The following is a 27,219-nucleotide window of genomic DNA, read 5'->3' on the forward strand; positions in this document are numbered from 1 at the left end:
CATCTAGAAGATAATGACTGACGATTCGTTTAAAATAATATTTAAATTGAGCGGTTCTCTCGCTCTAGGCACAGCCGCCATCATCGATGGATTCACAAGCAAAGCAGAGACGCACAATGCAATCGAGCAACAAATGTATGAATCTATCTATCTATGATCAACAGAGGGACCTCGAAAAAAAACAGAGGGAACAGAGGAATTGAGTACAGGAGGCAACCGTTGTTAGTCGCTGTTTACATCTTTACCCGTAAACCCCGTAAACACAAAAAAAATGTCACATCAAATATTTTGACACATGCTTGGAGTACTAAATGAAGTCTATTTATAAAACTTTTTGCATGGATAAGCTGTAAATCGCAAGACGAATCTAATAAGCCTACTTAATCCATAATTTGCAACAATGATGCTACAGTAACCATCTGCTAATTATAGATTAATTAGCATCATTAGATCCGTCTCACGATTTATAATCCATCTGTGTAAAAAATTTTATAAATAGACTTCATTTAGTACTTAAAATTAGCAAAATTACAACACAAAATTTTTACACGTAAAGACAACACGGCCTTAAACTCATGATGCAAGAAGCATTTGAACAGATTGATGAACATAGCTCAATTTTGGATTCGATGCCTTTGAATACAAAGTCCTTGTTTAGTTTCCATCCCATAAACCCCGTAAATATAAAAAAAAAATCATCACATCGAATGTTTTGACAATGCATGGAGTACTAAATAAAGTCTATTTACAAAACTTTTTGCATAGATGGACTGTAAATCACGAGACGAATCTAATGAGCCTACTTAATCTATGATTTGCAACAGTGATACAACAGTAGCTAATGAGCCTACTTAATCTATAATTTGCAACATTGATGCTACAGTAGCCATCCGATAATTATAGATTAATCATATATTAATTAGCATCATTAGATACGTCTCGCGATTTGCAGTCCATCTATGCAAAAAAATTTGTAAATAGATTTCATTTAGTACTTCAAATTAGTAAGATTCGAACGTAAAAAAAATTGCGCTTGAACTAAACAGAGTCAAAATTCTCATTCGAGCTAAACAAATCCGGTTCGTCCTTATTGGGATATGAGCGATTGGAGGAATTACACATAATAATAGACATTTAAACATAACAATAGGCTACGGATTGGAGGGAGGTGATGAGAGGGGGGATCGGGAACAAGAACGAACACAGGCCGGTCCGGTCGGAGTCCAAGTGTCCATCTCATCACGCCGGAGTGAACCGTGGCCCGGTCGCTCACTGCAATTCAGCGTTCGTTGACGTCTAGCTTCAGCTGTGCCGGCGAGCTGGGTGGAGGGGGTGCGCCATGCCCGGGGACGTGCATCCTGATCAGCGTCCAAAACCGCACCCGCCCGATCACGGCGCGGCGACGCGCCATGCCGAGGTGGCGATGAGCGGGCGCGTGTGCCACCCCAGGGTCAGGCACCCGTCCTTCTCCTCCACCCTGTACCCGTCGCCGCCGGCGAACAGCGCCAGTAGCGTGCTCGCCTGCTTGTAGGCATTGGAGCCCAGGTGGACGGGCTCGAACCCGGCGCCGCCCAGGCGGTTGCGCCACTGCCCCAGCGTCTCGTGCCGCTCGGTGCGCTCCGCACCCTCGCACGCCACGACGTTACAGATCTGCCGGCCGAGGTACACCTCGGACATGACCTGGTCCGTGCCGCCGGCCGCGGCCGGGGCGGCATCGGCGGATTGGCCGGAGCCGGCGCCCTCGAGGGAATCGAACATGGTGGAGTAGTAGTGCAGCGACTCCGTGAAGCGGTCCAGGAATGAGACGGAGTTGTGGTTGGCCTCCTGCTCGACCACGGTCACGATCCTCGGCCGCACTGCGCGCACCGTGCCCAGGACCTTCTCCAGGGCGCCGGGCTGCGCCAGCAGCCGATGCAGCTCGAACACCGAGTTGACGGCGATCACCTCGGGCTCGTCATCCGTATCCTCGCCGTCCGGTTGCAGCATGAACGGCTCAAGGTCAGCGAGCGTGGCGGCGACGAGGCCGCGGTACTGGAAGTCGACGCGGATTGTGTGCGCGAACTGGGCAAGCTTCCAACCAACCTGCTGCAAAGCGTCGGTCTCGTCCGGCTGCGGCGGGCCGACGCCGGTGAGGCGGAACGATGGGGGGCCGCCAGGACGGAGGGCAAGAGCCTGGAGAAGAGCCGGCCACTGCATCCCCTGCTTGATGCCGAAATCGACGACATGGACGCGGCGGCAGCCGGCGAACGCCTCCAGGATGGCCTGGTTCGCGGTGAAGTGGGCGAACTTGAGGTAGGGGCAGGACTCGTAGAAGTGCGCGTGGAGGAGGTCGGCGAAGGCAGCGTCGAGGAGGGAGCTGTCCGGGGCAGGGCGGAAGCGGTACACGCGGCGAGCGAGCGCCTCGCCGAAGTAGGCGGCGACCTTGCGCATGGCGCCGCCCTGCGACGATGCCAGCATGGGGATTTGCTTGACCAGCGCCTCCGCGGCGGTGAAGTTCTCCTGCTGCACGGCCTCCGCGCAGGCCAGCAGCGCGTGCACGAGCCGGATCCCGGCCTCCTGCGTGTCCACCACCACCACCGGCACCGCGGGCGCGTTGGCCGCCGCGGACGCTTGCGTCGCCGGCGGGGCCGCCTCGACCACGGAGCTCCTGGTGCGGCCGCCGTCCAGGGAAGACGACGAGGAAGAGGAAGACGACGTGCTGCCGCCGCCAGTTCGCATCCGCTTGGGCTCCCGCGTCGAGTCCGTTGACGGGTCCGCCGACGCCGCCACCGGCGAGGGGATCGGCTTCAGAGCGTACGTGCTGCTGGACGAGTCGACGGCGGGCGGGAGATCAAAGTACCCTCCACCGGCGGCGGCGCCACCCGTGACGGTGGACGAGGTGGACGCGAGCCGCGGAGCCGGCGGCGCTGTGGGGAGCGGCGGCGGCGGCGCGTTGAGCTCGGACAGCATGCTCTCGACCCAGGACGACAGGTCGGAGGGGTTGTAGTGCACTGTGTCCGTGGCGAGGTGCGAGACAAACCCGTCATCGACGGCTGTGGCGGCGCCGCCCACGCCGCCCATTCCCATGGCCATCTCGAGCTGCTCCAGCTTCTGCGCGACGTCCGCCATGTCGGACGAGCGCACCTTGTACCCGAGCGCGGCCAGCAGCTCGTCCACCTCCTCATCCTGCTCCCCCGCCGCCGCCGCCATCATCTTGTCCTTGGAGGAGCCCATGTCGCCGCCGCTCCCGCCGGCGTCTTGGTACTCGCGCTTCATGATCTCGGAGCTACTGTACGCTCCTAGCTAGCCAGCTAATAATTGCTTGCGCGCCTCGGTTTCGGTTCTGGGATAGCTTGGGATTTGGATCCAGGGTTGGGAAGTGGGAGTGGGGAAGGAAAGGGAAGGGAAGAGGGGGAGGGGAGGCGGAAGCGAGGCTGGGGTGAGAGAGAGGAGAGGGGTGGGAAGCGAGCAAGGCAACTAGTAGTAGTGGGCTAGTGGCAGGGGAAGGGGGCCGCGAAGGCAACTAGTCTGAGAGGAAGGCATCTATCTATAGTCTCTCGCTGCAGGCGGGCCCCGGCAGCTTCCTCCCCCCAACACGCGCCCAGCGTTGGATCGATGGACGGATTCGTCGCGGCCGTCCTTTTCACCAGACAAACTTCACCATGCAGTTAAGCTGCGTTTAGTTTTCAAATTTGTTTGCACAGTATCTGTCAGATCTAATTTTCTAACACATGCATGAAGTACTAAATGCAATTGAAAAAATAACTAATTACACAGTCTAACTGATTCATATGAGATAAATCTAATAATATTAATTAATTTATGATTAGACATTAATTGTCAAATAATAACGAAACGTGCTGCAGTACCAAACTCAAACTTTTTCACCAACTAAACATCCCCTTACAAATCCTCCGCCCACCACCCCAAAGATCGCCACAATTAAAAAGGGGGATGAGAAGTGGGGAGCTGCGTCCACGCCTCCACGGCTCACTTCTCAATCTTGGTAGCCAATGGGGAGCCGAATTCTTTTCCAGCCTGTGGACTTAACTCTGTAGCCAAGCATGCGGCTACCAAATCAACAACAGCATTGTTTTTCTTCCTTCCCTTTTCGGAAAAAGGAACCCTGTCTTGGATGGCTAAGAAACATCCAATTTTCTGAAATAAAAACATTCCTGCTTGTACAACTCAATTATTGATATAGATCACACATGTAATTCCTATCAAATGTTAATTCATTTCAAAATAAGCTTTTGAACTAAAGACTACTTTTTTAATGACGGAAAATACTTTTAAACATGTCATCCCAAAGATGGAATCCTATTAAAGCAAAAATATAAAAATTTGCAAAACATTCTTGTCCAATACGGGTGCAGCTTATGGAACCACGAACTAGGGCCGAACAACGAGCGAGCTTCTTTTGGTTAAAATTCACTTCATGTAGAAGATTGAGCTCACCTTAATTTAGCAATAATATCATGATTTAAAGAGAGGTTAAACATGCTAATAAAGGTAATATGATCATGAGAACATTAGAAAATCAGTTCAATGTAGGTTGATAAAGTAGAAGAATACAAAAGTTTTGATAATCAAAAAAAGTTGTTGACTTACAAGTTGGACTGAAAATTTAGTTTTTGCTAACCAAAAAATATTATTATGCTCATAAACAATAAAGATTGGAGTTCAATTTTGATTTATTAAGTAAAAAAGTTTCAATTCAATTTAATGGAAACGACTAAGACTACGAAGGAGACGAGCTGATTTACATGCCAAACCCTTTTCGCTTGCCCAAGCCACGATTAAAATCACTAGTACTTTTTTGCAGTCCTGTGTTATGCAATTCGAAGGAGGGAGGGGGTGGTATAAATTGCTCACTATTTTTCCCATAGCCACAACATATCATATATTGCAATTATTTTTGTATTGCAATTTGCGAGAAAAGTTTCAATGTTTGCAAGCTTTAGACGTGTCTAGGATCAAAACACATGAGCTAAAGCTCATATACCAGATCGGTTATCGAATAAGTCCAAGAGCTAGTAATTGGTACAAAAAGGACATTGCCATGCAATTGGTAGGGAAGCATTACTTGAGACTTTTCCTATACAGTGGCAATGACATTTTCAGCGGTACCATATGCATGACTTTAACAATCGTACAAATATAGAACTAGTAGCAAATATACAAGCAGATGGTTATGTAACCATTTTTATACTTCTATCTCATTCTTTTCCCTCCAAATTCAATTAATTTTATCTTAAGCTTTATTTTTCTAATGAGCTACTACAATCAGTAATAATGATAAGTGACCAATATACAAGAGTTATTTTTTCGGATATACACTTTTTGACAAATCTCGAAACAATTTAAGTGAAAGTGTATGGAAGACTAAAGATGATGGTGAAGATACTGTCGCTAGCAAACAACATGTGTAGTCAAACTAGTTTATTAAAATCATATTTGCTCTGTTCAGCTTGTTTGTCAGCCAGCCAGTAGTACTTTTCTCTCACACCAAATCAGCATCAACCATCAGCCAATCAGCACTACTTTTCTCTGATAACAAATCAGCATCAGCTAACAGCCATAACTAGCCGAACAGAGCGATTATTGGTTTGGATCTCAGGTCGAAGTTGGTTTAATGCATTTCATGTATTGAAAACAACAGAAGAATTCTCAACTCATCACTGCATCGCAGCTTCAGAAAATTATTTTGGAACGACCTCCCTGAATTGAATAACTGAAACATGTGCGGGGGCTCCTGTGGATATTTGCCGCAAGCCACAGGGAGGCAAACACGGCTGCGCGGCGCAGAATCGCGTCCGGTGATGGGCAGATCGTTGGACCCGGACCTCCCACTTATTTTTGTTTATTCCGTGGCATCCATTGTTTCTGCTGCGTACAGTTGAGCTGCCGTGGGCCACGGACGGTCTCGCCGGCGCGCCCCCCGCGCGCTTTGCGATTCGCGCGGAGGGATCCGCGCCCTCCGGCCCGGTTCTCGACGAGCCAGCCGGCGCGCGGAGGGATCCGCGCCCGCCGGCCCGGTCCTCGACCGGCCGGCCACAGGTTCACGAGGACCCCCTAATCCTTATCACCAGCGAGCCCGCTCCTGCCACGTGCCAGGCAGCGCCATGTGCTGCTCCCTGGTGGGATCACTGTGAAGCCCGAGTCTTTGTGGACCAGCGCTGCTGCCACCGGGGGCCGCCGCCGATCGGTCCACCGTGCACCGGGCGATGAGGTGGTGCGCCCTGCGCCCCTGCCTTGTGCGTGACTGTACGGGGAGGCTGCGGAATCGCTAGGCCTACACGTTTTTGTTGAGAGAGAGAGAGAGAGTAGGCTGTGGATGCTCTCAGGTTCATGCGTTGATCCTAGTCTTTGGGATGCAAGCGGCAACATGATCCGCCTCCTTTTGGAGAGGGATCAGGCCGTACTAGATTAGTGAAGCGCGACGTTCTTGTGCACCCTAATATAAACTCACACCTGGTAGTTGAGGCATTTCTTTCGGAAATAAAGAAAGAATCTTTTTTAAAAAAAATACGAGACATGATTTGGGTAGTCACAACACAAAACGGGATGCAAATGATCCCGCGACACCAAACTTTAGAGTATCTGCAAATATAATCGACCCCCTTTTCTATTTAATTCACAACAATCTCGGTTAAGCCATTTCAGGTGAGGAAGTGCCACTTTTCTTCAAGCCTCTGTTTTGCTTGCACGCTTCCCTCTTCGGCAACCGCGAGCTCATCTCAAGCTCTTCGGGACATTGTTTATGTTTCTTCAACACATCTGTTAGCACATCGCCTTAGATGTTAAGGCAGAGTTGTTTCAGAGTCGTACTTTGGGCTAATCAGTCGTGTTAGCGTAGGGCACCAACACACATCCGAGAGATCCCAGCAGCTTGCTACCTTCCCAATCAGCTCAGCATTTAGAGCATCAACCACCCGTAATGAAGCTCATGCTCAGCTCGTCGTCGTTCAGCAGCCAGGTGTAGGGAACGGAGTGCACGTAGCGCTTGGGTGCCCAACTCCCGTTGCAGGCCAGGCGCGAGGACCGGTGGGCCCCCGCCTTCCCCGGCCGGCCGTACGCGCACACCGTGGCGGCAGGCACGCCGGCAGTCCCGGTCCCGCGCACCCATGCGCCGGTGCAGGGCGCGCACCCCCACCGGGCCAGGCGCGCGCACGTTCCCGTCGCGCTCGCGCCGGGCCGTGTCGCGGTCACGGGCGTGGTGTGCGTAGCGTACCCCCGACCCCGTGCCGTTGCGCTGTGCTGGACTGCCCCCCCCCCCCCCCCCCCGCCCGACGCGACGGGACGCGACGCCGTTCTGGCCCCGGAGGCCCGCGGCTCCGTGTTCCCCCCGGCGTCGCGTCCGTGGCCGCGCGGTCGTGGAGGGCGCCGGGGCGCTCGCGTGTCCTTGCGCGCGCGCCAGCGTGGTGTGGGGCGGGACCCGGGAACGTGGGGGTGGGGGCGGCGCTGGCGGCGAGGAGAGGCGGATGATGATTCGGCGTGACGGCACCTGCCGCAACGGCCTACGGCGCCTGGCGTGGCGGGACGGCGATGCTGACGGCGGACGCGCCCCCCTCTATCCCGGCCAGACCCCGGCGTCACGTCACATGGGTGGCGCTGGCGGGTGGGCTCACCGCTCACCTCGCCTTTGCCCCGGTGGCCGGTGCGGCGTACGGAACGGGCCACACGTACAGGGCAGCGAATGGGGCGCGATCGTTGCATGCGGCTGGGGCGCGACGTGTCCCGCCTGCATGGCGCGGCTGGCTGGCGTGGACCAGCGGGGCCACCGGCGCCGTTGATCCTTCAATGACCTGGTCGCCGATCGTGTCCTACTATCTCTGCTGCCTTGCTAAACTCTGTTTTAGTGACGCGGCCATTTTGCTTCAGCTTCGAATTATGAATTGTAGCTTTTAAAAACTCCAGCTTAATATCCCACATTCCGTCGTAATGTTGTTTTTGGCAATAAACAGGACTCAGGATTTAAATTGTGCCATGTGCTACGTTCTATTACGAGCTTTGATAGGGCCTAGGGGCACTTCGACCTTGGCCCTGGCTCCATCTCAATCTGGGTTTGCTACCGGTAGGCTCTGGCCGGCTCGGCTCTAGTAGCGGTGACCCCGGACCACGCAACCACGCCTCGCCTGCTGACCGGCTACGAGCCGCCGATCACCCGGGAGCAGGCTACGGCGTTGGATCTCTGAAATCGCTACGCAGCTCTGCACATTGCCCACACTAGTGGAGTCAGGTCATGGTGCCCTTGGTAGCCAGCACAATCACCGCCCCCCGCCTCCGTTACGCTCAGCCTAGCTAGCTGCCCGGCGACATGCCATTGCCACCCCCCCCCCCCCCCCCCCCCCCTAAAAAAGCTCTGTCCGCATCCGCTGCATCTCCGGCATTCAGAAACTCGAATTGTCTGATGGGAGGTAAAGGCTGCTGAAACAGCATCCACCACACCGAGGATGGAAAGGAGGAACCGGTACGCGCTCTGGAGTTCGGCACCGCGCCCCAGCTACGGCAATGCTCATCGCCACTAGCGCCCCTGCCGGTTCGCTGTCAGCTCCAACTTTCCGCTCACGCGGAGCTCAAATCCGGCGGCCATTGGGAAGAACAGTGGCGACGGCCCCCAGCTCCTCTCCGATCACATCACCGGGGAGACAGTGGCACCACGCACGATTGCCTGTTCAGGTTTCCCATACGAGAGCTCCACGGCGTCGATCGCCCTAAAGCACCTTGATCAGGGGCACCGTCCGGCCTAACCCTACCCCGGCCGGCCGGTTCCCGCGCGCTCCTTCCAATCTCCCCGTTCCGGTCGGTTCGGCCGCCCTGCTTCCGGCCTCCCTCTTGCTTCCTTTCCTCTCCTTGCCATCATGGGGAAATCGGGAGGGGCTCCTCCGCGCGCCGCAACGGCACCCCGGCCGGCCCGCCTGCCGGATCCGGGGCGGAGCGAGTGGCGACCGGACCTCCACGTGCGAGGCTCCGGTGACCACACGCGCGGGCTAGCCATCATTCGCAGCTGCTTTAGATGGAGCGGAGGATGTAATACCAATACGCCTGCTCCGCCAATTATGGATGCACGTATCTTAACAAACTCCACACGCAGATGGTTAGCCAGACAACTTGCAGACTGATCGATCTCCCTCGAGACCGTCTGCACAAAAGTCTCACCTTGCCGGAACAGCCGGTCCGAAAATTCTTAAAAAATGCACGGGTAATGGGCAGGCACCGGAAACGTACGTGTGGTTTTGCGGCCGTGTGCAGTTTTTAAACTACTGGCAGTCTTTCTTTCAGCAAAACTATATGTGTTTCTGAACTGAAAGACCAATGGTAGTAGTGTGACCGACTGAACTGAATGATCTAGACAGCTCAAGTGGCCGTCAGCTATCAGCATTAGGACTAAGCACCACTCCGTCGATCGTACTCCACGGCCATAAACTAAGATTAGTTGAGTGATTCGCCAGGGGCTCTTCCACGACCCATACCCGAATAATTATGCCCCCATCAACAAGTCGCTGGCGTACGTAATCATCCGCAGAAGAAATCTCGGAAAGTATCTTCCAAGAACAGCAAGCGAGATCTCGATAAGACGGCTGCGAATACGCTAGAGAAATGCATGAAAAGGGAGAAAAAAATTACATGCCCACGCACAAACACTTTGTTATTTTGAGACTTGAGAAGAACCCAGCAGGGGCCCGGTCGATAGTTAGGCCGGTTTCTGAAACAACCGTGTCATGATTGGTGCCAACGTCAGACGCGAGCTTTCCCCGATTAAACAAGCCCGGGTTTGTTTACGGAGTTCTTGTTGCTGTCACATGAAACGGACCGGGGGCTTGCATCATTCAGGAGCTCAGGTTGACCGCCTCCAACCGGCCCTCGCCGTGCGGAGGCACCCGCACCACACGGTCCTGAGACCTGCCGGCCGGCCGCCTGATGCGTGACCCCTGGCTTGTTTATTGCAACTGGACCTGGGAAACTTGTTATTAACCTGCCTGTCTCTGCTTTGCTGCAGGGAATTGTCGGTTGGCGATTGGCCGGCTCCACATGTGAGTAGCAGTAGGAGTAGTAGATTTTGAGCTTCCATGCTCGAATTGCCCATATAATTAAGAACGTGCACGTGGTTTTTACAATATAAAATGAAAGGTGTTACTGTGCCTTATTGACTTATTGTTACCCATTACCTGTCCTTCCATATATGTTCGTTACAATAATCCGGATCAAATATTTTCAAGAACATCAATGTGCCTGATCTTTTTCCAAGATTATACAAGGTGGCGCGCATGTACACATACACTGTACACGTTACACTCATGAGTCATGACAGCTGACAATATATGCTTGTTCCCAATCAATCTACTTGTATAGTATTGTTGAACGGAAAATAGTAAAACAATAAACAACCAAAACAGTAACATCACTAATTCGTACCTCGAGCCTAGATAGATCTTGTTTAGGATATGAGTGATGTACGCTGCAAAGCCGCCGCATCCGCAGCGGGGGATCACAAGCGAAGAGCTGACGACCGGCCATGGCCAAGTGGTGGCCACACCGTGGCCGGAGGCGGCGTACCGGCCGTCGTAATCGGCCAGCAGTGCTTCCAACTATTCCAACGCATATGCAAGGTCGGAGTGCAGCAGCCCCTTCCCATAATTGGCCTCGTTGCTTGGTGGATTACGTTCCGATTCCGAAAAGAGAAAAACACACGAGGCAGGGCCTCTCAGTCATGGCGGCCTACGATGCTGTGCAACCCCGTGCCTTACGGCTGACCATACGCCCATACCTTCTCCTGTGCTGCACAGCACGGGACCAACGCCTGCAAGTGCAAGCATGCACTCCATGCATCTTCTTCTGTTTCGCACGAACGTTGTTTTTGAAAAAAAAAAGATTCCCCGAGCCCCGATCTTAAAGAAAAAAAACGTGGCGAGGAGGAACCAGGGCAACTTGTGTGCGTGCGAGGGAGAAAAAGGCAGCAGGTACCGCACGTCCACACGGCGCGAGTTCACGGCACCTGTCGAGCTCACGCGCCGAAATTCTCCGCCCACCGGGCGGGTCGCGTCACCCCCCCCCCCCCCCCCCCCCCCCGGTGCGCGCATCGTTTTCGCCTCGGTCGCGTCTGCCCCGTCGCCGCAAAATTAAAGGAGCCGGCCGGCCGTCCTGCCCCGGATGCTCCCTCCGGCCGCGTGGCGAGACGGTGGGCGGCGGCGCAACAAAAATCTCTCGCACCGCGGCCGCGCTCGCCACGCGGGGAATTCCACCGCGCTCCTGGTGGGAGCCTGTGGAACGGAGTCGAGGACGGGACAGCCACCGCGCGACGCCGACGGGCGGGCCGCGCCGGGAGAACGTGCCGATGGGGCCGGCCGGGGAAGGAAGGAAAGCGAACCGGGCGACGGGGCCCGCTGGCCGGCCTAACGGCCAATTGGAAAAGCGGCACGTCGCCCTCCGGCACCATACGCCCACGCTGCCGCGGCCCTCCTGCCCGCGCGCTCGCACCAGAGAAAATCGTTCTCGTCGGGCCAGCCCAGGACCCCTCCGGGTCGCGGCAGCATCATCAACCGGTCGATGTGGACGGCTGGGGATACTCCTACTACCCGCGTAGCAGAGCTGGACTGCAAGGAATTCACCACTTTGTTTAAAGCGGCTTCTTCTTCTTGTTCCTTTTTTTTTTTTTTGCCCCCTCACCCCTTCCTAGGCCTGCTAATGGGTTGGGTTGAAATGAGTTTTATGGGGTGAGTTTTGAAATGGAGTGTGTTTGGATGATTTAAAATGGGTTGTATTAGTTAATGGGGTGGGTCGGGACGGGTTCTATATAAATGCGGGTTGAGGCGGGTTGGGGTGGGTTGAAATGGATACTTTTTTACAAAATAGTATAACTATATATAAATGTGGGTCCCACGTGAGAGCTGGACTTTGAAATTAAAACCACGTGTTTGTATCAGAAAATTTTATCGAAATTGACTGAATTTTGTTGGAGATGACTCAGTACGACTGGCAGCTATTTTGTGCAAAGCAGTGTGGCTAGAACTACCTGTGGGCCCCACATGAAGAGCCGGACCCTGGAATTAAAACCTCGCGTTCACACTATAAAATTTTATCGAAATTGACTGAAATTTGTTGGAGATGACTCAGTACGACTGGCAGCTACTCTGTGCAAAGCAACGTGGCTAGAACTACACGTGGGCTCCACATCAAGAGCCGGACCCTAGAATTAAAACCTCGCGTTCACACTATAAAATTTTATCGAAATTGACTGAAATTTGTTGGAGATGACTCCGTACGACTGGCAGCTACTCTGTGCAAAGCAGCGTGGCTAGAACTACACGTGGGCTCCACATCAAGAGCCGGACCCTAGAATTAAAACCTCGCGTTCACACTATAAAATTTTATCGAAATTGACTGAAATTTGTTGGAGATGACTCAGTACGACTGGCAGCTACTCTGTGCAAAACAGCGTGGCTAGAACTACACGTGGGCTCCACATCAAGAGCCGGACCCTAGAATTAAAATCTCGCGTTCACACTATAAAATTTTATCGAAATTGACTGAAATTTATTGGAGATGACTCAGTACGACTGGCAGCTACTCTGTGCAAAGTAGCGTGGCTAGAACTACACGTGGGCTCCACATCAAGACTCGGACCCTAGAATTAAAACCTCGCGTTCACACTATAAAATTTTAGCGAAATTGACTGAAATTTTTAGAGATGAGTCAATATGACTGACAGATACTCTGTGCAAAGTAGTGTGGCTAGACATATATGTGATCCCCACATTAAGTGTGGAACCACTAAATTCCTCTGCATAGTAGAACTCATGGGTTTTTATGGGTTACCCGTTTATAATGGGGCGGGTTGGTTAGAGTTGAGAAATTAATTAATTGGGTTGGGTGGGGTTGGGTATCTAAATATATTAATTTTGGGTGGGGTTGAGTATGGTGCGGGTTCCAACCCATTAGCAGGGGTACCCCTTCCACCGGCCGGTCGCCTAGCTAGGTGATGGCCTGATCGCTTCCGTTATCTGCTGGTTGTTGTTACTCTACGCAGCAACTTGAGACGTCCGTGCCCTGCGATGCGCGAACGGAACGAATAATGTCTGGGGTGAGCTTTTGGGCAGGGGTGATCTCGGCCGCGGAAAAGATCCGAGGCCGTGTTGGGAAAACGTGGGCGTCCACGCGTTGCGGGAAGGCTCTCGGTCGGATGAAAGTGTGCGGGTCTGCGTCCGAATCGTGGCGGCCCATGCACGAAGGCACGAGCTGCTGGTCTGGTCTACCGTCTGATCAGCTCGCAACCGGGTGAACCAAGAGAGCCACGGCCACGGTGCTGTTAATCATGTTAAAGGAAATCTGGTTTGGATGAATAATTCTCGTGTTGATTAGTGATGAACAGTGATTACAAGTGTATATATACATGACAGAGGAAACGGCGCACCGTTTCGGAAGGGACAGACCCCTTCCGAACGGGCGGTTGACGTACGGACGCACCCCGGTCATTAGGAACCGCTAATGACGGGATTAACCGATTTAAGCCCCATGTTAATGCTAATTGATCACACACACATTATTTCTAACAAATCACACGGAAGCTGTCACATGCGCGCCTCGAAGTTGGCGCCCCTGGCGATTTCCTGGCATTTCCGAGCAACTTGCTCCGGCCACCACCAAATCGCCTTTCTTTCCGAGAGAACAGGCGAAGGGAGGACCACCGGGGCGTTGATCAAAACGCGCGGTGTTTTGTTTACGGACAACATGCTCCAAGTACCCAGCGATTAAACAAGAGGGGAGGTACCCGCAAGTTGCGGCTAGGCATCTAGGAAGCCTACTGCCGAGATCCGAACCTAATTTTGTAGCGTGCAACTTGGGATGAAAAGAAACCATGCTACATTGTTGCTTCACGCCTTTGGTATGCATCCATGTGTGATCTTTTCTTTGAAAAAAAAGAATATTTTTGCAACAACTTTGAGCGCTCGCTTGGGAAGCCCATGCGGAAGCCTGACGACGTCGCCGTCTCGCGGGCTGCTCTTAGCTTATGACAATCAAGCCCATCAGATCGTCTGCCTGGTCGTAATCCAGCCCGGACTGAGACAAGATGAGTGAACCTTCCCTTTTTCTTTTGTTAAGTTCAAGTAGCTAACTCGACGGCCTGATATGAGCGACCTTTTATTCTGGGCTTTGTTTGGGTGCAAGCATCGTCAATTACTGGCAGCCCATATGCTTATTCTTTTCATATTGACGCCGTTCAGTAGCCTGCGCAAGCAGCCAAACAATTAAATTGAAGGTTGGTGAAAATGATTGGAAAATGTACCCAGTTAGCCTCAAGAACGATCCGTCTTTAAAAAAAATCCCATAAAAGATTCAATCCTAGAAATTGAATCTCAACTACCTACCTAATTAACTAACTAAGTGCTTAGATTTGATTTGGATCCAAAACCAACTGCATGTGGCCAACAAATAAGGTCATGAGAGTCTTTTCACACCACCACTAATTTGTGTGGAAAAACTAGAATTGCACTCTTTGAGGTGTGGTATGTTCTTTATCCAGCATGATCAGTTTTCCAGCAAGATCAGAAAAAATGAATACCAAGTTACCAAACAAACTAGATTAAGGCGGCGTATTTGAATGGAAGTACAACTACAATCTGCAACGGAAAGCAACTAAACAAAGAACTGAAGAAGCATAGGCTCAGGGCCGTCTCCAGGAATTTGAGGCCCCGGTGCGAAATACAAATTGGGCCCTAAAATTATTAAAAAAATAGTTGGTCTAATATTACTAATTGATTGAGCCGGTGCTTGTATTCTTTATCTCTTCTTACACATTTTAGAACAACTTTCACTACTGCACAAACAATTTATAGGAACGTTCTATTTTTTCTAGGGGCGGTCAAAATGTAACCCGCTCCTATAAAGAGAGCGGGGCTACTGTAGCACCTAACGCGTCACTAGAAGCGATTTTTAGGGAGGTGACATCATTACCCGCTCCTGAAAATAGGGATTATTTTTAGGGGCAGATGACGCCTCTACCCACACCTATAAGCTTCCAGATTAATCTAACCACTAATAAATCACTAGGGGCATATATAATTATCTTATAGGATAAATAAAATATTTAGGACACTGTTGATTAATCTAACCACTAATTAAACTTAAATCATAGATGTTTTCATTTTTAATATTTGAAAAGGAGAAACGACAAGTGATTACTTACATCTTGGTTCGAGTATTTTATTATTGACTTACTATGAACCAATTTTTACCAAAGCACCAATCAATTAGACGGCTGATCTTCAAAATACTTGAGTACCCGACAGACGGATGTGCTACAGACCTATATCTATACCACATATTTGGGGGCACATGTGCGAGCGCCCACCTCGCACACCCTCTTCGACGGGCCTGCATAGGCTGACGTACACGAGCAGAACACAAGCTATCTGTTCTTCGACCTCAAAATTCACAGCCAGTAGGCTAATCTCAGACAGAACACAGTATGTCCTGAATCTATGACTGCAACCCCGAAGGAGTAAAATAATACCATCTGTGGTATTTGCCATTTCAGTACTACAAACGCATGCTTAGTTCAGTACTGTACAATCGTCTAGCTGCACATGAAATCTGTTCAGTACCGCCCAAAAATTACTAATCTATCTCTCTTAACGCCAATAGCTGTGTCTGGGTGGACCACGGACCTCGAGTTCCCAGCTAGCAATGCCTCATTTCCTAATATGCATGAGGCATTCTAGCACCTGGCTGACACAGTTACATGAGAACAGAAATCCATATACGACCTCCAAGATAACACAAGCAGAGAAACATTTTTCATGCAGAGCATTGATCCTACAGCATCCTCGTATTGATGAGCCAAGAAACGATGCCTTACGACAACAATTTGATATCTGAGCCTGTCATCACAGGATTTCCTTGCCTTCATGTTGGGCTACAATGTTTTGTCATTCCTACATTGTGGAAAACAGTTGATTTAACCAAAGTAAAGCAAAGACTGTCACTAAACAAAAGGAGCCAAGAAGTTTGGAGATCGAACAAATGCAAAACTAATTGAAAGTCAACAGAAAATTACTTTTCTAATTGTCTTCCTATTATCTTCCTGGAATCAACTGGTATTGGTGATAGGGACAAGTAGTCTTGTCGCTTCACTGGGGTTTCCAAAGCATTTCTGTTAAACTTTTTAACTTTCTTGGACTTCTCGGGAGCTGCCCCAAATAGCTGGACAGTTAAACTACCACCTGATGAAGAGAATGGTAAGAATGCTCAGCACTCAGTTAGCTTGAAGATATACTTATTCAGGTCCTCCGGTTCACTGTGATCGGTTTTTAAGCACACATTGAATACCAACTTCCTGATCAAGGTTGTGCAACTGCAGAGGCAAAGAACTGAGATAAGGAACACAAGCTTACATAATACAAGAGCAGCTCCAATCCATGCAGCGTTGTCCCATCTTTCACCGAGGAGGAACCAAGCAAAAGCAGCTCCCCAAACTGGTTCCAAACCGAAAACAATTGCTGTTTCAGTTGCTGAAACATCGCCCATAGCAACCATCTGCACAGGGAGATGTACGTACTCTACATGCTTAAACCAAGCAAGCCTTAAATGTGAAGAGCCCTAAACTACTACAACACTCAGAGTAGACTAACCTCTGCCCACATGCATAAAACCGTAGAAAGAACTCCAGTGTATAATGCTGGTATCCAAGGAAATGAAGCTGCTGTATCCCAAAGCATGCCAAAAGTCCATGATTCAAAGCTGGACTCACCAGTATCAACATACCCATCTTTGAACATAAACCAGAGTACAGAGGAGAAAGCTACCACAAGGACCTGGTTGTTAGAGGATTACTGGATTAGTGAGATTGTGTTTATATCACAATGGTGGTGGGACACAGGAGCAGTATAAAGATATGAGGGATTGTATATTTGCACAACCTCGAAGCTAAGAAGAGCCAAAAACTTCTTCTTGTCTATACTCCCAGTGGCGGATCCAGAATTCATGGACAGGGGGGCTGACATCCTTCTTCCTCCTCCAGCACCCCCTCTCCTTATTTCTTCTCTTCTTCTTCCCCTCATTCCTCCCTTATTTTTCCTTGATGTGCAAGCACGTAGGGGGGGCTGGCGCACCCCCAGCCCCCACGCTAGATCCGCCCCTGTATACTCCTTGATATTTGCTCCGTTCTTAGCATATGGATCCCAAAAAATACAGCGCTCAAGAAGTTCAAAACATCACCAACCTTTGGAAACAACAAGAGTGGTTCAAATAATCAATATCATATTGCTTTCGAACACACAAAGCAAGCAATTCATAAATATATCCAAATATTTGAAGTCATGAAATGTATTAGATTTGAAGATTTAACAGAATTCTCATATGTTTTGAAATAAGCTGATCATCATCATTGCAAGAAGATTCAGTATGTGCGACTACTGTTGCATAAATAACCTTTTCCAACAGTAGCCGGGAAAACAGCAAATTGTACCAGAGATGTTTAAACATGATGTAAGATCATGAAAAGCTATAACACAATACGGTGCACAATACGACCATATACTACTGTCTGAAATGGACTCGTATGTAAACATCGGACGATCGAGATTTATTCTATACCACTGAAACATTGATGAGTAGTATGAGGTAGTATATCTAGATAGTATAAGGTTAATATGGGAAAAATTATATGTAATATCATCTCCCTTTTATATTGTTATCTTTCTCCTTATTGTTTGATTATTTTTCACGCATTAGGGTTTCCAGGCCCCAGTGGCGATTCCGGTTTGCCGTCGGTGAGGCAGCGCGTGCCGCACCCAACGCCCGGCCCCTGGCAGGAGGATGGGCCGCGTATATCCCCGGCGGCCGACACGCGCCACCGGCCCGTGCCCCCGGTCGTCGCATGGGACGCTTGCCGCCCTAAACCACCTCAGATCTGTGTCAACTCCGTGCTCAAGTGCGGCGAGGCGAGGCAGAGCAGGGATAGGCAGAGGCGGGAAAGGCAAAGGACCAGGACTTCTCATGTTGTTGTCGTGATTCTTTCTGTCCTTATAGGAGGAAGCGCCGCCCATGGCTCCGAGCCATGGTGGAACGAGACGCAGGTGTATGCAACCAACACCAACTCCGGCGGCAGCACCGGCGTCTTCGTTGGCCTGACACTCATTCTGTTATGTTGCAAAGATTATTTTTTATTAGCAGTCACGCGAGTTTGAGAATGAGCCATCTATTTCTCTGTCACACCATTGAGTGAGGCTAATTGCACGTACTTTTCGTTTGAATTGGAAAACATTCTATTATCCAGCCGACAAGGACTAGGTACCTCCCAAGGAGTAGACACACTAATTTCTTGAACTGAACTACCTCGAATAACAGGCTGCTGGCACTGTTGTCGACTGCATGCTGATGACACACTATTCTAGTCATCCAGGTTGAGTTTATATTAAATAACGTTTCCATTGTGGGAAAGCCATGATTATGTATACTAAATTCATTTTTGCAGTACTGAACATTCAGCTGGTGGTGGTGCAAGCTGTTGTGACGCGTGGCATGAGGTCCCTTCGACAAGCATTTACTTATTTTGTTTCTGTGAATATATTATTATTCCTGGTTTTGTGTGTAGGTACGAGGATTACAGCATATTAAGAGCTCTCAGCTACAGGAGCGTTGATGTGTTCATCCTGAAGATAAGTTCCCCATCCTGTTGTGTGCCTGATTACATTCCATGAGATATGTGACACTTGAGAGTAAACTTCAATGTTGAAGCATTGAAGAGTGTGATTTCTGATCATGATGCAGAGAAATAAGTCTGTTATTCTTCTCGTTTTGTTATCTCTGTAGTCTGAACTCTCTGAAGGTGCTCACTCTGTGTTTGTGGAGGGTCCTTTATTTCACTCTGTTTTCTGAAGGGAAAATGTTGGAATAATCAGTCATATTTGTGCCATTGAGTAAATAGAGCCATTAAACTTACTGAAAGTACTGTCAATTTCTGGCATGTACTCCTCTGTATTCATTGGTGCTACTGGTTTTCAGGTTCGGAAAGCTGCCTTACTATTGGCTGACTTTGCGCTAAAGCTTTACATTGTCCAGTTTTGATGGTATTACTGCCGTAAGGTTGGTGCTTGAACAGGTGATCTGTCCCTAAGTTAGCAATATTTGTCAGGTTTGGTAGTGTTGCCTCTAGCTTGAGTTGCTAAAAGGATGTTTGTTACAGGTCCTGCATGCGTAGGTAAAGAAGACTCACAGGACATGTAGATATGGCTTGCTTCTAGATCTGGACTGGTGATCTGTACATACTGTTCTTGTGAAATTATGAACAAACAAGAAATTCAGAAATTGAGCTTTGTGATGCTATGTAAAAGTTGACTTACAGTGCTTTGAATATTTGATTGGCTTCGCGGCTGTGATTTTTCCTCCATTGTTGGTCGTAGATGTGCTGATTTTTCCTCCATCGTTGCTTGGCAGATCTGACTAGCAGTATCTAGGTAACTGGGGTTTTGTGTCTGGGTGATTCTGGGACATAGATGAGATGTGACCGATGTGTGCTGTTTCTTGGTGAGCTCTGGGGAAATAATCCTTCTATCCTTGCGTGGGTACAAGATGTAGGTGAGTCAAGTTTGACTGTGGATGGTTAATTGGTTATCATTATTGGATTGGAGACAGACAAGAACTTACGTATGTATAGAAATTAGAAAAAGGACACCAATCTGGGAGGTGAATTTGGACCGGAGATATTCAAAATCACATATCTGACTCAAATCTACCAGAGCCAAAGGAACCGATCCACGGGAATGATTCCTCAAAATCAAACCGATGGCTCAATTGCAAAACATTGCAAACATTATTATCAAGTTACTAATGACAATCTTACACCTTTCTAATGGATGGTTGGATCTTTTCTATACTAGCTACTACCAAGTTGTAGTATTGTGCACCGTAAAAGAGCCCAAATAACTAATAAGTAACCATCAGTACAAAAAACGAATTGGATACTTACACAGGGAAGAGAGCCGCCGCATTCCAGCAGGCCAATTCCTATTAGTGACACGATGGCTCCGAACCATGTGAGCTTGGGGATTGAGGCACCAAGGAGGCCATCAATTAGAGGCACAACTATGACCTGCTCACAGTATATATTCAGCGATTTGAGCATAACAATCGAAATTCAGAATGAACTCAGCGTGAAATAGGAATACATAATGTACCGTGAAGGCCGTGATGAAGGATGCTCGGCCAGCATCAGATGAGAGCAATCCAATTGCCTGAGCAAGGTAAGCTAAGCTGACCCAGACTCCCAGCTCCAGCCCCGCATTCCGTACACGTCGGTCCCCAAAGGCTCGGACAGCGAATGGTACGAAGGGGATCGCCGCAACAACGAACCGCACCATGTTGAAGACCGCGGGCTCTGTCAGGGCCTCAACCTCTTTCAGAACTGGAATATCACTTGCTGGCAAAAAAAGGGGGTGAAAAGTGAATTGTCAAGAAAAAGAAGAAGTCAGAATGTTACTGATACGCTGAGAATTGTAGCGTGGACAGTATGTTATGGCCGATGCCACGACAACTGATGAGCTGTAGTAAGGAGAGACGTACTATTATATTGTACGCTTTCTTTGCTTAAGAAACGGGAATTGTAAGGTGGGCCGGAGGCCGTTAGCGTGGGGCATAAAGCCACTCGCGTGTAAGAGGAGAACTGAGATTTTGCAATTGAAGAAACAAACTCGGAGAGGACAACCTGTCCTCGTTCCGTTCCCCCAACTTATCCGCCATTTGTGTGTGCTCACGTCCCGGCGATCGCCGGCGGCCAAGGGTAGTAACAGTGGTATCAGATTCGGTCTCCTCGGCACGCTACCGCTCGACTCATCCCCGGTCAGGTACGCTTCACCGCGCGTTCCGACTTTCCTCCGCCGATCCTGCTCGGGATTTCGGTGTCCACGCCCCGCCGCTGACTTCCAGTCACCGACGGCCACCGCAGACCGCCGGTTAGCCGTTCCGGTGCCGTCGTTCACTCCAATTTCTCTCGCGCCGCTTAGGATATAGTGGGGATCCGTTGATTTGGGGGGATTTTCTTCACGTTCCTGGATCCAGAGATTTGGTTCCACGGGTGCTGTAGTCCCAACGATCCCGTCGACCTTGATCCGGCAAACGATTCGGGTTGTCGAGTTGATTTCGCCGGCACATCGCGAGGCGTTATCCTCCCGTAATTCCCAATCACGCTAGGTCGGTTTGTGGAGGGATTCAGCCACGACGCCACCAAAGCCATCTGTTCAGACACAGTTCGTGCTGGACGCGATGGAGGATACAGCTGTACGGGATGATGCTCGTTGGGAGCGCATGACAGAGAGCATTGATCTGTTGTTCGCGCGGATGGGAAGTTTGGAGCACAACCAGCGCCTTACAGCGGGCCAAATAGACATCAATGTGCAAGTGATTGAGCAAGTTCTGAAGGATCAGGCCGCTCTCACCAAGCAGATCGAGGCTACAGGGCAGGGAGTCGCTCAGCTGACCTCGGAGCAGCGGAATCCACATCATCCTCCTGTTCACCCAGATTCGGATCACTCTGCTCACCAGGTTCCTCGTCGCCCTGCGGGTACCAATGCTGATTCTGAATATCATGGTGGTTTTCAGGGATTTGGAGAGCATGCACGACATCACCGACATGCTATCCCGAAGCTGGCTTTCCCTAAATTTGAGGGGGATAATCCACTGATCTGGAAGGATAAGTGTCTGAATTTCTTCCAGCTGTATGAGCTTCCTCCGAGTTTGTGGACGTCAACAGCAGCAATGAATATGGATGGCCCATCTGCGAAGTGGTTACAGATCTACAAGCTCAGGTATGGTTTGGGTGATTGGGACCAATTCATTTCAGCAGTAGTTGATCAGTTCGGTTCTCATGACTATAGTTCTGCTATGAATGAGTTGCTGGATCTCACACACAATTCAACTCTAGAGGAATACATCTCAGCATTTACTGATTTGCAGTTCCATGTGTCTATGCATAACCCTGGTTTGGATGAGGTGTTTTTCATTTCACAGTTCATCAGAGGTCTGAAACCTGAGATCAGAGATGTGGTACAGTTTCAGATGCCTGCTACAATGATCAAAGCAACACAACTAGCTAAATTACAGCAGCAAGTTCTTGAGCGAAATAAAGGCCGTTCTTCTAAGTCTTATGGCTCCAACAAATACACTGCTGGCTCTTCTAAGGTGGAATCCAAACCTCCATTTCAGAAACCTAATTTGTGGAAAGAGAGGAAAGTGTGGGAATATTGCAAGGCTAATGATTTGTGTTTCTACTGTGGGGAGAAATTTGATCCAGCACATGTAGCTGTCTGTACTAAACGGCCACAAGCTCAAGTTAATGCTTTGGTAGTTAATGATTTAGACATACCTCTCACTGAAGAAGTCATTCAACAATTACTTGATGAGGATTCTCTTCCCACAGCATTTGGTCAATTATCCCTTCATGCCCTGGCTGGCACTGAAGCATCTGATGCCATTAGGCTGGAAGCCAAAGTGAAGAACAAAACTATGTTGATTTTGGTGGACAGTGGGAGTTCTCACAGCTTTGTCAATGCTGACTTTCTCTCTCAAGTGGGTATTGTTCCACTACCAACGGTTTCCTTGCAAGTACAGACAGCTGATGGTCATACTATGGTTACTGACCAATGGGTTCCTTGTTTTACTTGGTGGTGTCAAGGGCACACTTTAAAATCTGACATGAAAGTCCTTCAGTTGGGTGCTTATGATGCTATTCTGGGTTTTGATTGGTTGCAAGCTCATAGTCCAATGCATTGTGACTGGCAGAACAGAACTATTGAGTTCCAGGAATTGGGTAAATCATTCAAGCTGCAAGGGATTGCTCCACCAGCTCTAGGGGTGGGGAAGCTATCAGCTCGCCAGTTGTTGAAGCTCTGTGCAGGAAATAAGGTCAGTGCTTTTGCTGTTGTGGACATTCTGGACACTACTTCTGCTTTACCTATACCTGCACCTGTTCAGTCTTTGCTGCATGAGTTTGCTGAAGTATTTCAGAAACCTGTTAACCTACCACCTGTTAGGACCTATGATCACACTATTCCTCTTGTGCCCAATGCTTCCCCAGTTAATTCAAAACCCTATAGATATGCTCCTTTGCACAAAGATGAGATTGAAAGACAGGTTAAAGAACTATTATTAGCTGGTTTGATTACACACAGTACCTCTCCCTTTGCATCACCTGTCTTGTTAGTTCAAAAGAAAAATGGTAGTTGGCGATTTTGTGTGGATTACAGGAAACTAAATGCCCTGACTATAAAGAATAGGTTTCCTTTGCCTATTATAGAGGAGATTTTGGATGAATTGGTGGGCACCAAATATTTTACCAAGCTGGATATGACAGCTGGTTATCATCAGATTCGTATGTGTGCTGAGGATGAGCATAAAACTGCCTTCAAGACCCATCATGGGCACTATCATTTCAAGGTCATGCCCTTTGGCCTCACTAATGCACCAGCTACTTTTCAGTGTGTTATGAATGAGGTTTTGCAGCCTTTTCTCAGAAAATTTGTACTTGTTTTCCTGGATGATATTTTGATCTATAGCAAGACTTTGGATGAGCATGTACACCACCTCGAGCAGTGCTGGAAAAGCTCAAGTTCCATCAGTTTTATATGAAAATAAGCAAATGTTCCTTTGCCCAGTCACAAATTGACTATTTGGGTCATATTATTTCCCAGGATGGAGTTGCTACTGACCCTTCCAAAACTCAGGCAATGCAGACTTGGCCATTACCCACTACAGTCACTGAGTTAAGGGGTTTCTTGGGTTTCACTGGGTATTATAGGAGATTTGTGCAGAACTATGGCATTATTGCCAAACCACTGACTCAACTCTTAAGGAAGAAACAATTTCTCTGGACAACAGAAGCCACTGCAGCTTTCTGTGCTCTGAAACAGGCTATGACACAAACACCTGTACTTCAGTTGCCTAATTTTTCCCAGCCCTTTGTGGTAGAGACTGATGCTTGTGCAACTGGTATTGGTGCTGTCTTGATGCAAGGGGGTCGTCCTATAGCTTATTTGAGTAAGGCTTTGGGGCCAACACACCAGCATCTGTCCATTTATGAGAAGGAATTTCTTGCACTCATTATGGCTGTGGAGAAGTGGAGGTCTTATCTGCAGAGACAGGAATTCATCATCCAGTCTGACCACAAGAGTTTATCTTATCTCTCTGAACAAAATTTGCAATCTGATTTGCAAAGGAAAGCAATGACTCGCTTGATGGGTTTACAATTCAGAGTGGTGTACAAGAAAGGCAAGGAAAATTTAGCCGCGGATGCATTATCTCGAGTGGGACACTTAATGGCAATTCAAGCAGTGTCTGAAATCAAACCTTTGTGGCTGCAGGAGGTTCTAAATTCCTATGTCACAGATGCCAATGCTCAAACTCTGCTAACTCAGCTGACCCTAGCCTCACCTGATCCTCAGGGGTATTCCTTGATGGATGGCCTCATCAGATATCATGGTCATATTTGGATTGGAGAGAATACAGCAGTCAGAACTAAGATTATTGCTGCACTACACTCCAGCCCCATTGGAGGCCATTCTGGCATTCAGGCCACTTATTACAGAGTCAAACAGCTATTCCATTGGAAAGGCATGAAACAAGATGTTGAACACTTTGTCAAACAATGCACAATTTGCCAGCAAGCCAAGCATGAGCATTCTCATCCAGCAGGACTTCTCCGACCTCTTCCCCTTCCACAAGGTGCATGGCAGGATATATCTCTGAATTTCATAGAGGGATTACCATTGTCAGGGGGCTCCAATGTCATTTTGGTGGTGGTTGATCGTTTCACTAAATATGCACACTTCCTGGCACTCAAACACCCTTTTACTGCTACTCAAGTGGCTAAATGTTTGCTGGATTTAGTGGTGAAACTGCATGGAATACCTAGAACCATGGTTTCTGATCGTGACCGAATATTTCTGAGTTCAGTATGGAAAGAGCTCTTCACCTTGCTGGATACTAAACTACTCTATAGTACAGCATATCACCCTCAAACCGACGGTCAAACCGAACGAGTTAACCAGTGTTTGGAAATGTATCTACGCTGTGCATTGCATCATACTCCTCACAAATGGAAGTCCTGGTTATCCCTAGCAGAGCTGTGGTACAACACATCTTGGCATTCATCATTGGGGTGTTCTCCATTTCGAGCTTTGTATGGCCATGATCCCAACATGGGTGCTACGCCAGTGCTGACAGAGACTACTAATTTGTCAGTCACAGAGATGCTGGAAGAAAGGGCTACTCATACTGCTCTTTTGAGGGAACAGCTGGCTCGTGCCCAGACTCGAATGAAGCATCAAGCTGACTGTAAGAGGTCTGATAGAATGTTTCAGGTGGGGGAGCAAGTGCTACTGAAACTCCAACCATACGCTCAAGCTTCAGTGGTGAACAGACCTTATCCTAAGTTGGCTTACAAGTACTTTGGCCCCTTTGCTGTGTTGGAGCGAGTTGGTTCTGTAGCCTACCGCCTGGATCTTCCACCTGGCAGTTTGGTTCATCCGGTATTTCATGTTTCGCAACTCAAACCCTTTACCCCTGATCATTCTCCAGTCTTTTCAGATATCACTAAGCTTGCTGATTTGAGCGCAACTACACTGGAACCTGAGAAGATCCTACAAAGGCGGTTGGTGAAGAAGGGCAACAAAGCCATTCCACATGTTCTTCTGAAGTGGACCAGCCTACCCGAGTCGTCCGCTACATGGGAAGATTACTACGTCGTCAAGCACCGTTTTCCAAAGGCTGTTGCTTGGGGACAAGCAACCTCTGAAGGGGGGGGGGCAATGTCATGGCCGACGCCACGACGACTGATGAGCTGTAGTAAGGAGAGACATAGTATTATATTGTACGCTTTCTTTGCTTAAGAAACGGGAATTGTAAGGTGGGCCGGAGGCCGTTAGCGTGGGGCATAAAGCCACCCGCGTGTAAGAGGAGAACTGAGATTTTGCAATTGAAGAAACGAACTCGGAGAGGACAACCTGTCCTCGTTCCGTTCCCCCAATTATCCGCCATTTGTGCGTGCTCACGTCCCGGCGATCGCCGGCGGCCAAGGGTAGTAACACAGTACAGAAGTGAAACACTGTTATTCTTGAATACGAATTAATGATGACCAAATCAAGCAGTGAAGACGAACTGGGGGAGGGGGATGAGATCAAGAACAAGAAAGCTGCGCACACCATAGATGACGGTGAGGGCGTTAAGGATGATGATGCTGCGGCTCTTCTTGGAGGCGAACAGGATCCGCCTCCACACCGGCCGGCCGTGCGCCCGCTTCTTCTCCTCGCCGCTCTTGTTCCCCTCCTCCTCGCCGCCGGCGCCGGGGCCCTCGGGCACCGCGCACCGGGGTGCCACGAGCACCCTTGCCCGGCGCAGCGACGCTGCCGAGCGGGTCGCCGCCACGGCGAGCAGCACGCGGCAGGACGGGCCCGCCGCCGCCCCGCCCGTCTGCAGCGGCAGCGCCCACGACGCGGACGCAATGGACGAGGCCATGCGAAGACTGCTGCTGCAATGAAGCGAGCAGGTAGCGGTGCCACTCGTCACTCGTGCAGTGGTCGGGGGACGAGTAAAAGAAGGTGGAAGTCGACGGAAGAATGCCCGGGGCGTCAAAAATGTGGAACTCGTGGGAGGGTCGGTGAAGACTGAGGGTGTGTATAGATCATTTTGCATTTTTGTTAGAAAATTTTCAATATTTAAAGTATTAAATGTAGACTAATTATAAAACTAATTACAGATCTCATCTAAACTACGAGACGAAACTAATGAGCATAATTAATCCATCATTAGAGCATCTTTACTGTAGCAATACTGTATCAATTTAACATCTAATCACGTCCTAATTAGACTCATTAGATTCGTTTCGCGATTTACAGTCCATTTTTATAATACGATTTATTTTTTAACTACATTTAGTATACCATGCAAGCGATTTATAAAATTTTACGTTCTGCCTTTACAACATCTAAACACGGCCTGAAGAGGGAGGGCCGGAGGAGGAGGGCGACTGGGCAAGGCGGCTAAGACAATTTTCTTTTTTTTCTTCTTTTTTTTAAACTCTTTTTTTAAATCGTGGCTAAGACAATTTTCTGTGGACCGGGCACGCGTGGGGTGGGGTCGCGCGACTTGCGTGGCCGGGGAAGAAGGGTGTGATTTTTTAAAATGTTGGTACTGTAAAATATAAGTAAGTCAATAAATTTTGATATTTATTTGGTTGAAGGTTAAAAAGTT

The 27,219-nt window shown here is 49.1% G+C and overlaps 2 protein-coding genes across 3 annotated transcripts; both read right to left on the reverse strand.

Moving 5' to 3' along the window:
* Positions 1 to 1,019: 1,019 nt before the first annotated feature.
* Positions 1,020 to 3,495, reverse strand: LOC120688350 (DELLA protein DWARF8). The gene has a single exon (XM_039970637.1). The coding sequence runs from the start codon at positions 3,253 to 3,255 to the stop codon at positions 1,390 to 1,392; it is 1,866 nt and encodes a 621-aa protein (XP_039826571.1). The 5' UTR covers positions 3,256 to 3,495; the 3' UTR covers positions 1,020 to 1,389.
* Positions 3,496 to 15,454: 11,959 nt separating this feature from the next.
* On the reverse strand, positions 15,455 to 26,526 carry LOC120692580. Of its 2 annotated transcripts, XM_039975933.1 has the most exons (10): positions 26,172 to 26,526; positions 20,157 to 20,398; positions 19,949 to 20,071; positions 19,323 to 19,535; positions 17,128 to 17,200; positions 16,899 to 16,942; positions 16,611 to 16,793; positions 16,374 to 16,515; positions 16,037 to 16,202; positions 15,455 to 15,914 (listed from the first exon to the last, which is right to left on the reverse strand). In XM_039975933.1, the coding sequence occupies exons 1-10, from the start codon at positions 26,482 to 26,484 to the stop codon at positions 15,896 to 15,898; spliced, it is 1,518 nt and encodes a 505-aa protein (XP_039831867.1). In that variant the 5' UTR covers positions 26,485 to 26,526; the 3' UTR covers positions 15,455 to 15,895. The 2 variants fall into 2 exon arrangements, with proteins under 2 accessions (XP_039831867.1, XP_039831868.1); XM_039975934.1 differs by lacking the exon at positions 19,323 to 19,535 and having other exon boundaries at positions 26,172 to 26,521.
* Between the last annotated feature and the right edge of the window lie 693 nt (positions 26,527 to 27,219).

The sequence above is a fragment of the Panicum virgatum genome, chromosome 9N (genome assembly GCF_016808335.1).
Source record: "Panicum virgatum strain AP13 chromosome 9N, P.virgatum_v5, whole genome shotgun sequence".
NCBI lineage: Eukaryota > Viridiplantae > Streptophyta > Magnoliopsida > Poales > Poaceae > Panicum > Panicum virgatum.